The following is a 14,502-nucleotide window of genomic DNA, read 5'->3' as shown; positions in this document are numbered from 1 at the left end:
GACAAGCCATTTGACAAATCATTTTTAAACTAAAACGAGAAACCTTCAATCATCATCGAGTCATTGTTTTCCGCTTGTCCGAAGCGTTTAAAATCTTTTCTGAATAAATCTTGTTGGAAAATGTTGAATTGGACTTTCTTTGTCCCTCGTAATCCCGGTTATTTGGATGATGCCCGCACTTAGCCTCCCATTCAAATATTCGTCAATCGTCTTAAAACACATTGAATAACTAAACCAAATTAATTCTTTCATGGACGAAAAAGGATTAGGGCGGAACTAATTTCTCCTCTTTTCCCCAAGTACTCGTGTGATGGCCGCACATAGTCTACCGTTTGAATACTTGTCGTCCATTAAAGAAATGCGAATTGATTCGTCACGCAAATTTCAGAAATAATTCAATTGAAAAAGGATTGAGGCGGAATTAATTTTCTCCTCCTTTTCTAGAGTGTTCATGTGATGGTCACACTTAGCCTACCAATTGAATATTTGTCTATCACTCAAAAATATTCAAACACATCAAACTTGTTTTTCTCCCTTGCGCGACTTTGAAAACCTTTTCAAAAACAAGTATGTTTTATTCATATCGACGTAAAACAAACAAAGACTTTAGCCTCCAAGAGCGAGCATCAAGTAAAGATTTAACCACCCGATATGTCTAAAGCATTACTTTTTAAAAGAAAACAACAAATAGTTCTTTTTCTAAAGAGAACTACATAGTCTTGAGTTCTCCATTGCACCAAGAGATACGTAGGAGCAGGATTTTCAAATCTTGTCAGGCACATTAATAAAAAAATCCTTTTTTCTTTTTATCGTTCAATAAGTCGAAGAAAACAAATAACATAAGCTAACATTCAATCGCAAGTTTAACTAAAAGGTCCCCATTTAGTACAACGGACGTGAGGGGTGCTAATACTTTCCTCTTGGCTAATCGACTTCCGATCCCGAATTTGGTTGTGATGACCATCTTCTTTTTCTCTTAAGGGTTTTATCGATATTTTTCCTTTATTTTTTTGGAATAAATAAACTTTGGTGGCGACTCTGTTCGAATCATTTTTCCGTGAGCATGCGAACGCTTCGCGGAGGATCGTATTTTTTGCATCGTGACATATGGGGCAAGTCCCTAAGCATGATCTGAGATATACCTCCAAGTGTCAATGAGGTGAATCCTCATTCTCCAACTAAGGGAATTCCCAAAAATCAGTTGAGAGAAATCCCCAAACTCCATTCAAGGTAAAAGGCACGTCTGACATTAAATGCAATTAATGATAATTTATTCTTGGAATTCCAAATTGGCTTTAATCTCCCACGCATGTAAAAAGCGTGTAGATTTTTCCGCGTTTGATGGGAAACCTAAGGAGAGACCCTTGATTACTCCTAGTAGTCCTATATAAAAGGGGTTCAACCCTAATCAATTCACCTTTTAACACACTTTCGTTTCAAAATCTTTGAAAGCCTCTTATATATCCTTCATCATTTATTCAACTCTTTCAAGCTTAAGGCCCTATTTACAAGTACATGTTCGATTTTTTTCTTCTCCTTTTTCCATTTATAGCGATAATTAGGGATTTAGATGAGAATGGAAATCTGGTAGAGCCTTTGATCTATGATGAGCGCACAACCCTATGGAGTTACTATTATAGGAATGACAAACATCCCAATGGGACAATTGATTATAAATTAGTGAAATTTGGTATGTTTGGTAGTTATGAGAGTTCAATTATCTCTGATAGAGATAATAGCGGTGGTAGCAATAGTGAATTCTTTTTCCCTTATGTTTTCTTATAAAAAAAGGAGCTAATGGCCACCTCTAACACTTAGTGCAAGGAAGTCAAGGATATCGAGTTCCATTCCATCACCGAAGAAAGGATATCCTCCTTTCGTCAGCATATCAAACTTTCCTCTTTGGGTGATGAGGAAGAAGTCATCATGGAGACATGTTCTTCAACATAGAGGGCCAATATGGAAGCTTTGGACGACTCTCCCTTTCTCTATCTCTACCTTTACCTTCCCATCGTACGGGACTTAAGGGGTCATAATCCTATTTTTTGCATCTAAGACAGATGTATTTAAGGTGATCAATGTCACCTTATCCCATATCACGCCCAACGGGTGGTGCCTAATTTGGGTGTTCAGGATTATATGTTGGTGAATGGGGGTTCATCCTACTATATGAAGTTTCTTTTACTTCTATGACACCAATACGAGCGTTAGAATGGGTTAGGAGACCTTAATCGCCCTGCCTGGAACAACCTGTTTAGACCATACTTCAATCATTACAATAATTGGAAGGATAAGTTTATGAGGGAGAGAATGAAATATGGATCATCTATGTTCACAACTAGGACATCCCTCACTTCCCTCTACCATAAACATAACCTAGTGGCGATCATTGAATATGATTTTGACTACCTCACACTTGACGAAATTGAGGTGGTTTAACTCTTGGATGGATTCGAGACCATGAGTTCTCGTACCAAGATCGCTTTGGATCAGGGGGAGGATACAAACATGGACAAGTATTGGAGTTAGTTCTAATAGCTGGTGACTAAAAGTCTAGGCAAGGCAATGTAATTGTAAATAAATAGTTTCATTCTCTTGTAACTCTCGTATAATTATAAAGCTTGCAATTTGAACTTAGGTAAAAGCTTTGTGTAGAAGGTTATGGGTTGATCATGTAATACAAACATAAGTTATCAGTGGAAATCTTAAGGGGAAATCTTTGGGGACTTGAGTAGGTCGCATGGTTTATGGTCGAATTAGTATAAATGTTGGTGTTCACTTACCTTTCCCTTTTCTCTTTATTTTTCTGTTATTTACTATTTCACGCTCAAATCTCTATTTCATCTCTTTTTATTAAAATTCTCCATGTAGAGTCAATTGTTTTCTTAAAATGTTTTGAAAATAAAGTAAATTCACTTATTCATTCTGCCTTTGTGTTTGAAGTCACTTGGCCAACAATAAAGTGACAGTCAATTCTTCACGAATTATGAGTATGTGATCTCTCTAAAACTTTTGTTCGTTCATAAACTAGCATTATAGGTTGGGGAGTCACTCATTATAGATTTTGTTCATGTTATGCTTGTGATCAATATAACTTGACGATCAAAGATTCTACATTACAAATGGTATCAAATCGATCATTGACTCATGACCATTTGTAAGTATCCATCATGAAGGTGGGTACTACCAATGCGAAATACAAATTTTTTGTAATAGTAAGATGTGATGGAATAAAAGTAGTATTCCACTGCTACATTTGGGTCTAACTAAACTGAACTAAATTTAATAAGATTGAAAGGTTTAGAGGCGATAGTTGGGAAAAATTCATATGATGTATTAAAATAAAAAGTTATTCACCCAAGCGTCTCGAGTGTTGTATAAGGTACAATTGGACATAACTCCTACCAAATAACTGAGTTTTGGATGATAATCCAAAAATGACTTAGAACAAAGTGAAATATAGATCTCGGTCCATTATATGGATCTATGTGCCTTAAGGTATGTAACTGATGATCTTGCTAACAACTTTTCTAGTTTTTTTTATAACAACGACACTAATGAATGTTGAATTCGATGATAATATATTTCCAAGTCTTGGATGATAGTGATTAACTTGAAGATATCTCAAGCCCCATCAAGTAGAAGATTCAAGGTACCAATTAAGTGCTTATGTGATTGGTATATCCCTTATCTCTCTAATTTTTGTTTTAAAAATAGCTCACATTAATATATTGTTTGTAAGTTATTTTTTCTATTTTTTTAATTATAAATCATTTTAGAATTTTCATAGATATTAAGAAGAACAATTACTTTTTTATAAGATAAATTATGAGTGACTTTATAAAATTATTTTTTATTAATATTTATATAATTGTTTGTAAGTTATCTTTTTTTGTATTATAAATCATTTTAAAATTTTCATACTTATTAAGAAGAATTACTTTTTTATAAGATAAATTAAGAGTATAAAACTATTTTTTATTAATATCTTGAAAGGTTAAATTTAAAGAATTAAATAAAAAATCTATATATATTTAAGAATATAAAAAAATATCACTTATGATTCATTGGTATTATTATTGATTAATATTATAAATTGACATATTTTAGTATAAATTTGTTTTCTAAAATTATCTGTAATTATAAAAACGAAAAGGGTAATTAATTAGATTATCATTTTGAGACATAGAAGTAGGTATGGCAACATAATCCATACACGCGAGTATCCATTCGAATCCGCCCTGAAGTTGACTGAGAAAATCTGTTTTGACAGGATTTAGGTTTGGATTTGGGTTTTCCCTAATTAAAAAATATGGGGATGGGTCGGGTAATGGGGATACTAGTGCCCACCCCAGGTCCGCCCCTGAATGTGCCCCGTTTATTTTATTATCTATATTATTACTTAGTTTTGATAATTTAAAATATTAAATATATGACAAATGTTTTGATATTTTGATTTGTATTAATTATTTAAAATATTTGAAATACATGTATAAAAAAATTAGGTTTTTTCATTTTATTATTTGTAATGTAATTTAATTTTAGAAAAAATAAATATTTTTATTTAAAAAATTGATTTTATTAAAGGATGGTGGCGGGACAAGATACCCGATTCCAACCAAACCCGTTTGGGACGAATTTGATTTTTAATTCTCTATCCGTGTTTATTTTTTGGGAGAAAACAAGGATTGTTTGGTAATTTGAATTTGAGTTTGGTATGGTAAAATCTGTCTCCGCCCCGCCCCACCCCATTGTCATACTTCCATATAAATATTGATTTATTATTATTTAATCATAAAAATGCTACATAGAAGTATTTCTTTATTATTATTTAATCATAAAAATGCTACATAGAAGTAGGCATGGCAACAGGGTGGGTCTGAGACGGTTTGTACCTCCCCCAAACCCAAACCCGAATCCCTAAACAATCCCCGTTCCCCGCCCAAACCCAAACGGAAATGGAGAATTAAAACCCAAACCCGTCCCAAACCGGTTCGTGTTGGGTTCGGGTATCCCCGCCCCGTCACCATCCATTTAGTGAAATCAATATTTTTAATAGAAATATTTATTTTTTAAAAAATCAAATTACATTACAAATAATAAAATGAAACAATCTAAAAAAATCCCATACATATATTTTGAATATTTTAAATAATTAATACAAATCAAAATATTAAAACATTGGCCACTTATTTAATATTCTAAATCATCAAAAATAAATAATAATCTACATGATAAAATAAACGGGGCGTGTTCAGGATGGATACTAGTGTCCCCATTACCCGATCCGTCCCCATATTTTATAATCAGAGAAAACCCAAACTCAAACCCAAACCCAGTCAAAGCGGGTTTTCCCCGTCAACTTCGAGGCGGGTTCTGGTGGGTACCCGCGGGTACGGGTTATGTTGCCATGCCTACATAGAAATATTGCTTTATTATTATTTAATCATAAAAATGCTACCAACTTCAATAACTCCCACCCTACTAATACAAGTACCAAGTATCATAAAATAACCCAAACAAAAAGAAGAAAAACCAAAACGTATTAATAGGTTGACACTTAATACAACAAAGCATTGAAAATCATGACCATGCAAAACATTAACATCATTCTCTAGAAATCATCATCATCTGAGAACTTTTCTTCAATAAACTCAGCACCTTCCACTAATGCAACGCCACCAAGTACCCCAGCAACCGCACCCATAGCCAATCCGGTTCCCATCCCACCAAACTTACTCTTCTTCTTTTCCTCCACTTGTACATACACATTCGATTGCGACCCATACGACACCGTCTGAGGGTACCCCGCTTGCGGAGCAGCAGAATAATATGATCCCGGCTGCTGTTGCTGCTGAGGTGGAGCAGGAGCACTATATGCCGCCGTTTGAGGGTACCCCGTCGGAGGAGCAGCAGAGTAATACGATCCCTGAGGTTGTTGCTGAGGTGCAACAAGAGCAAGAGCAGGAGCAGGAACACCGTATGGAACACCATAAGGATACAATAATATGCACCCTGCGAATTCAGATAAGCAATCTCTATAATATATATATATTAATTAGATATAATATATATTATATATATATATATTATATATATCTATATAATATAATATATATATAATATATATTATATAATATTATATATATATCGATATTATATAATATATTATAAGATTATATATTAAGATATTATAATATCATATTAGATATATATATATATATATATATATATATTAGATAATATATATATATATATTATATATAAGATATATAAGGAATTATATATATATATATATTATATAAGATATATAATATATCTATAGATATATATATATATATATATAGATAAGATATCCGAGAATATATATAGACTAGATCATATATATAATATCCATAAGATATATAATATATAATATATATATATAATATAATATATAATATATATATATAAATCTATAGATATTATATATTATATATTATATATTAGATCTATATAATATTATATATATATATATCTTCAATATATCTATCTATCTGATATATATATATATATATATCTATATATAATATCTATATTATAATATAATATAGATATTAATAATAATAAAGAATATAATAGAATATAATATAATATCTATATATATATATTCTATATGATATATACTATAAATTTATTAATCTATATATATATATTATAATTATATATGAATATATATATATATAATAATATATATATCATATAATATAATATATATATATCTATATAAGATATATATATATATCTCTTACTATATCTATCTATATCTATTTATATATAATATATATATAATATCTATATCTTGAATATATTATCTATATACTTATAATATTCTATTATAATAATTATATATAGATCTATATATATATATATATATAGGATATATTATATATATATATATAATATTTATATATATATATATATATATATATATATATATATACACATATATATATTATTCTATATATATATATACACACACACCACATATATATATATATATATATATATATATATATATATCTATATATATGGATATATATATTTCAAAAAGTAAAAAAATTATCATTAAAGACTCTTTCAAAAAATAATTTTTCCAATTTTACATATTATTATTTAAGAAAATTACAAAAAAAAAGTTGAAATAAAAAATTGCTATATATAATTTTTCTTGAGATCTTACTTTAGGTATTTCATATTTTTATTATAACTTTTCTGAATTTGTAAATTTTCAAAAAATTACTTAAATATAAAATTATTTAAAATAGTTTTCATAAAAATTATTTTAAAACTATATCTTTTTAAAAAATATATAATTTTAACTATGTTTTAATATTTAATATTATATAATTTATGTTATTTGATGTGAGTTTGAAAATAATTTAATATTAGTTTAATTAGTTTTTTTGGTGCATATAAGTTCACGTGTTTTTTATTTTTTGTCTCTTTATTTTTTATTTAAATAATCCAAGAAGGTTAGAATCCTTTTGGTTTTAATCCTGATGTTAAAATTCTTTTAGTTTTAATTCTAAAGTTAAAATTTGTATAAAAATTTGAAGAAAAATTCATAAAAAATCTCTATGATTTTCTTGTTGATTTTAAATGTAGGGATTAAAATCAAATAAAATTCAATATTTAAGAATTTTATTAAAAAAAATACATGAACAAAAAATAAAAATAAAACGATTTATAAAGATCAAAAAGATTATTTAAAATTTTAATATTTAAATATTTTTATAGTATTTATTTTTGAAATTTTTACAAAAATCACCCACTTTTTCAAGGAAATTCCCAAAATACCCCTTATTTCAAAAAAAATCCCAAACTACCCCACTTTAGGAGGAAACCCCAATTCAATTGATGACTCCTCTTAAAAACTGAATGCAGACGCCAATTGGATTGGCTCCCCTGTGTATAGCTTGAGAGGAGGCACCAATTGGATTGACGCCTTAGTGTAAAATACAATTTTTTGGTTATAAATAAATGCGTTGTGTGATTCATTGTTCCATATCTCAATTAATCATTTGGCAATCATGTTTGGTGTTCATCACCGATACGGAAAGGTGATTTATGCGAGAGACAAACCTCAGATGCTGATGTTGTTCTGGAACATCAATATGTTCGATCAACTGAAGAAGAAGTTGGTTCGTTGGTTAGATGGGAAAATACCAGAAGGGGACAAAATTAGAAGTATTGAGAGACTCAACAATATCTTTAGTTGGGTGCGAATGAAGACTGATAAGGATGCTAGGGAAATGATGTTCGGTCGAGATGACATCAATTTGATTATTGTAATCAGTTAGAAATATTTTTGTTTTCAGATAGCTTATTTTGTACTGATGTTTGTTGTGAACCTCGTTGTAACAAAAACTTAATGATATATAATGATTGAAGGTTACAGAAATACAATGTTACAAAAAGCTTAAGACCCAGATGATGCTCCTCGATTGGGACAGTTGTTCTTGTTGTGTCCTGGTTGACGACAGATACTACATAATCTTATCATTTTATCTGTGGAATCCATTTCTGTCCTGATACGTGTGTTGTTTGGCCTTCCTTTTTTCTTTCTATGCATCTCGTCGTTGTGCCAAACTATATAACCTTCATATGGAGGCCAGTATTCCTCCATTAGTAGTATCGAGAAGCATTGATTATATACATTCATGACGGTGACGGTCTTGTACACATCAGATAAATGGTTGTAAGCGTCTTGACGAGTATAAGCGCATGCTGCAATTACATGGGAGTAACGAATGCGGAAGGCCTGTAATTGTCCACAATCGCATCAACTTCTGTTTAGTCTAACAGCATAGGCTAAATTTGGTCTCCCCTCGTTGTGATCCATTGTTTCCTGGACGCTGAAATTTTGCCTATGACGGTCAAAGACTGTTACAGCGTGTGTGCTAGCTTTTATGCTCTCCTCTTTCATGACCTTCATGTAACACTCACTGAATACTTGCCCCGACATTAACACCGCACTCCATTTTTCACCTCTAGTTGCGAACATAGAAGCCAACCTATAATAGGTCGATCTTACCAAGGCGGTTATCGGAAGATTTCGAATTCCTTTTAATACCCCGTTCATGCATTCCACAAGGTTTGTTGTCATATGGACTCATCGACAAACTCTATCAAATTCCCTTGTCTACTACTCTACTGGTATGTTATTTAGCCATCTCCACGCGTCTTCATTAGGCAGTCTAATTTCATCACGATAATATTGAAATGACGGCTGAGTTGGAGCATACCCATCATTCACCACCTTCTTGCGAAGATTCTTATCTTTTATAGCACGCATGAAGTTTTGTGCAATGTGTGTGATGCAACAGACTGGGTAGAAGGAGGATCATGCCATCCATTGTCATGGTTGTTGTAGGAACTCTCAATGGCAGCATGTCTATCAGAAATCAAACAGAGATTGACTTGTGGAGCACATGCGTTCTGAGATGTCGAAGAAAGAAACCCCATCCACCAGTCGTTTCACCTTCAACCAGAGCAAAGGCAATGGGAAAGACATTGTTGTTTCCGTCTTGTGCAACCGCCATGAGCAAAGTACCCTTGTATTTTCCATATAACCAAGTGTCATCAATTTGAATAATAGGTTTGTAGAATGCGAAACCTTTGATACACGGGTAAAATGCCAAAAAGAGACAGTGAAAGATTCTATTACCTGTAGCACAGGTTCCATTTGGCATCATCGCTGGCAATGTCTCCATAATTGTCACAGTTCCTGGGACATATGTTTTTAGTGCCAATAAAAATTGTGGCAATTCCTTGTATGAATCCTCCCAGTTGCCGAATACTTGTTCAACAGCCCCTGTTCTCACAATCCAGGCTTTCTTGTAAGATGGAGTATAATTATATGTTATTCTGATATGAGATATAATTATACTCACCTTCACTGATGGGTCTTTATTAACCAACGGCAGAATGTCTTGACATATCAATGCAACACTTAGTTTATGGTGATCTTGTTCAATGTTAGTTGCAATGCAACTATGAGGTGGGTCTATTGAAGCGATATCCCAAGAGTTGTTTTTCTTTTTGTAAGACGCAACCAAACAAAACTTACAAAGCATGTTACGACATTCGATAACATACCTTGTAGAATCAGTGCGTTTCACTGTAAAATCAGCAGAGTTGCTCATGTGAAATTTTTTGATAGCTAGAACACATTCTTCTTTGGTATGAAACATGTCTCCCACCTTTAATTCGCCTTCTGATCTCGGATACGGATTATAGAAAACATTGTTGGATGTTTCATCGTCGTGCAGATCCATATTTGTCATATATTGAGGCGGATTGTAGACATGACTAGGAGGTATTAGTGGTGGTTGATCATCATCTTCAATGTCGTTGTTCATCATGTGATCAACTTGTATCTCGGTCTCCTCTTTTTCTTCATCAACGACGTCCACTTCTGCTTCTGCTTCTGGGTTGACGTCATCTGACCATTGTGCATCAAATTCACCAGATTCATCCTGACTGGTAATGTACAACTCAATACAGTTGCAGCCTGAATGTTCATGACTAACAAACATGTATTTAACATCTTCATTGTCTCGTAGCTTAAGGGGAAAAAACTTGCATTGACTATTCTAAAAAAATATTGGATTTTGATACATGATCTTTGACACAATACTCGATCCTATACAGGATTGTATTCTTTTTTTCAAATGCAAGAAGGTTGCATTTCTCTTGATTGTGAGTCTAATGGTATCAGTGTTTCGAAAACAAAAACCATAAAACTCAGACTCGTATATTTCACCATTGCAATGAACATTGACACTGTACTTTGGTGAAGATGACATTGTGTAGATGAAAACTATTTTCTTGCTACAGATGAATGTGAGTGAAGTGTCTTGGATGTTGATAGTAAGACACTTAATAGGGAAATGATGTGTCTCACATGCTAGCTAGTTCAGAGTGACGTGCCGCACATGCAAGCTAGTTCGAAGTGACGTGTCGCACATGCAAACTACAAGGAAATAATGTGTCAACCATGCAAGCTACTAAGAAGTGACATGTTCATCATGCAAGAGAGAGGAAAGCCACGTGTCAGACATGCAGACACACACTCCAAATGAATTGGCGGCCCCATTCATTCCTTGCACATGGGCGCCAATCCATTTGGCGACACCTTGTTAAATCATGCATGCAGACCTCGAAACCAAGCAATAAGACCTAGGTATTGCATGCATGTCCCTATGGAGGCACCAATTTGAATGGCGACACCTCTTAAAGGTTGTACATGGTCGCCAATTCAAGTGGAGACACCACGCAAGCACAACTTTTCATGCTCCCATCCATTTGCCTATAAATACATCCACTCCATCAACACTTCTTCCACACCATCACTCTCACTACTTCTTCTACAATTTCATCTGCAACAACTTCTTGTAGTTTCATCTGCACCAATCCCTCGACAAAATGTCTATCCTCACAATGGGCGAATCACATAGAGGAACGGTTGCAAACATCGCAACATATGTAAGTTTTTTATTTTGTTAACTTTTTTCTTTCATCTTCACCAACCCCCTTTTATTTTAACATACCAACTTAGTCAAGTTTTTTGTTCTTTCTTTTATAGGATGTATCAAGGTTCCAGACTCGGGTCCATGAATATGTCCATACGGACCCGATGATTCAGCCTTATGTTGAACTCGCCGGTTTTGGTCATATAAGCAAGATTTTGTTTTGGTCCGTAGATAAAAAATTCATTCTAGCTTTATGCAAAATATGGCGACCGGAGACACACACATTTTGGTTCCCAACCGGTGAGTGTACCGTGATGTTAGAAGACGTCTACATGCTTTTGGGACTGCCCATTGAAGGTAAGGTTATTAATGGTAAAACCAAGAATGCAAATTCAATTTGCATGGATCTCTTAGAGACTGATTTGTTAGATGATAACGCAAGAGGTCAAGGTATACTACTTTCACGCCTGAAGTCGTACTATAATAGTTTATACTTAGACGAGCATTCTACCGAAGATCCTCGAATAATAAAAACTAGGTGTTACATTATGTTGTTAATTGGCTTGTTTTAATTTCCCGAAGGTAGTGGTTCTAGCATGCATATTATGTATTTACCTTTACTTAGACATGTAGATAGAATAGGAAGTTACAGTTGGGATATGCTTGTCTGGCCTATCTCTATAGCTCCTTGTGGAAAAACTCACACAAAGACACATCTACATTTTCTGGATGTGTTGTTTTGCTACAAGCATGGGGTTGGTCAAGACTACCGTCCCTAACACCCGTCAACAATAACCCTTTCACATTTCCGTATGCACAAAAGTAAGTTGTTTAAATGGCTATATCTTTACTTACTTCTTTAAAGATTATTATGTCTAACTAATATTTTTTGACTTTTTGGTGTAGATGGTCTGCACGTGGAATACGTTACAACAGATGTCCAAGATACTGCATTACTCAGTATCGCAACCTGTAGGGTCACCATTGACCGACAGACGTAAGGAAAATAACTTAATTATTTCGTTATATTTTATTAACTTCCTCTACCTAGATTATAATCCTATATTCTTTCACATTTCAGTTCATTTGGCGTCCATACCTTAATTTGGATCATGACCATGAGGTCAACACTGAAGACGCGGCCGTATGGACTGCATGCACACCGATAATATGGTTCACAACTGTGGAGATGCACAACAGTGATCGTGTGAAGCTGCAGTTTGGTATGCCCCAAAATATCCCAGATCCCCCAGCTAGCCTAGGAGATTAGCATCTGTGCAAAGTTAACAGCCAATGGAACTTCAATCCATGGCAAAGCTTCGCAAGATCGGAGTGTCGCAAATGGAAGTACCGCAATGACCATGTCTTAACTGACGCAATCATGCCAACTGAAGAAAAACCAAGTCGTACTTATATGGCTTGGTACAGATCGGTTGGTTTTCAGTTCACCGCCGAGGATATGTACTTGTACGACCCACGCCAGATGACTTACACACCTGACACCTCAACATCAAACCCCCAACAACAGTGTCGGACCGGATACACACAACCCCTTGTCCGTCAAACGTTTCGTTCAACCAACACACAAACATACAACCAAAACATGCCATACACCTAACCCCAATACCAAGAGCATACCCCATACCACCACTAACAAATTGACCATAAACTTGAGACCCAACATCGCTTCACACCCACCCCATCACCCTACCAAAGTCGCCTTAGCCAGAATATCCAACGATCATTCAACACCAACCGCCCCTCCTCCTACCATAGCCAAGAAGCCCAAACCTCACGAAACCAAAACATCCAACAACCCTATCTCTACCAAACACCCCAACAACCTTTCCAACCTTTCCTCGATGCATCATTCACCCCAATTATCCCTTCAACCATTTCGGTCGCCCATCAATGAGTCAACCACAACCCAACTTCTCTAGCATGGGTCATGAGCTTAGCTACGGAGGTACACCATTGATGCATACTGAAGACTATGCCGACTTGTCTGACTACCTCAACATACCATCTCCTGTAGTTGGTAGTGACGCTCTTGGCCCCTCAGATGCTCAAACACCAGTGGCGAATCATCAACGTGGGTTTGGGTTTGGGTAGCTAGGGGTGTGGGACCGGAGGTCGGTTAGGTGATCCCGGTCATCACCATTAGGCCTTTTTGTGTAAACGGAAAATTTTATTAATATCAATTTGTCCTATTTCAAATTTATCTATCACGTATACCATTTACCAAAAAAAATTGCATTTTACACTAAGGTGACAATCCAATTGGCGCCTCCTTTCAAGTAATACACATGGGCGCCAATTGGATTGGTTAGGGCACATGCCCTAGCCAATCCAATTGGAGCCTCCATTCAAGTATTTAAGAGCAGTCGCCAATTGAATTGGCGCCTCCTCCTAAAAGTGTAGTTTGAGATTTTTTTTGAAACTAGGGGTATTTTGAGAATTTTCTTGAAAAAGTGGGTTATTTTTGTAAAAAATTCTTTATTTTTCAAAATACAAAAAAATATGTTTTTTAATTCTAAAACAAACTTCCATAAATCCATATAGAGAGTAAAACACTCCCTTTTTAAAATCCCATGGGCAAAAAGGTGAATACGTGATTTGCCCCATTAATTCATACACTTCTTCTTTTTTTTAATTATATATACAATAGTATTTTATTTAGATAATAATTAAATAAGAAAAAAATAAAAAAATAAATGAAATAATTAAATATTAAAAATATTAAATTATATGTAATAATTTATTATTTAAATAACTAAATAATAATAACAATAATAATAATGATAATATTAATATTAATAATAATAGTAAAATAATTATAATAATAATAATAATAATAATAATAATAGTAATAATAAAGGAATTAAATATTAAAAATATTTTAATAAATGCTTTTGGTATATTTGGTTGGTTACAGGGTTTGCACTTGTTCTGCTCGAAAATCCGAAATGGATGGAGTTAGAAAATT

General features: G+C 33.6%; 1 protein-coding gene across 1 annotated transcript; it reads right to left on the bottom strand.

Annotated features, from left to right (window-relative positions):
• Nucleotides 1-5,614: 5,614 nt before the first annotated feature.
• On the bottom strand, nt 5,615-10,850 carry LOC127100768 (protein SRC2-like). Its single transcript, XM_051038041.1, has 2 exons — nt 10,781-10,850; nt 5,615-6,015 (listed from the first exon to the last, which is right to left on the bottom strand). The coding sequence occupies exons 1-2, from the start codon at nt 10,848-10,850 to the stop codon at nt 5,615-5,617; spliced, it is 471 nt and encodes a 156-aa protein (XP_050893998.1).
• Nucleotides 10,851-14,502: the final 3,652 nt, after the last annotated feature.

The sequence above is a fragment of the Lathyrus oleraceus genome, chromosome 1, assembly GCF_024323335.1.
Source record: "Lathyrus oleraceus cultivar Zhongwan6 chromosome 1, CAAS_Psat_ZW6_1.0, whole genome shotgun sequence".
Lineage (NCBI taxonomy): Eukaryota > Viridiplantae > Streptophyta > Magnoliopsida > Fabales > Fabaceae > Lathyrus > Lathyrus oleraceus.
The sequence above is the reverse complement of the archived record's forward strand: the minus strand, read 5'-3'. Positions and strand labels throughout refer to the sequence as shown.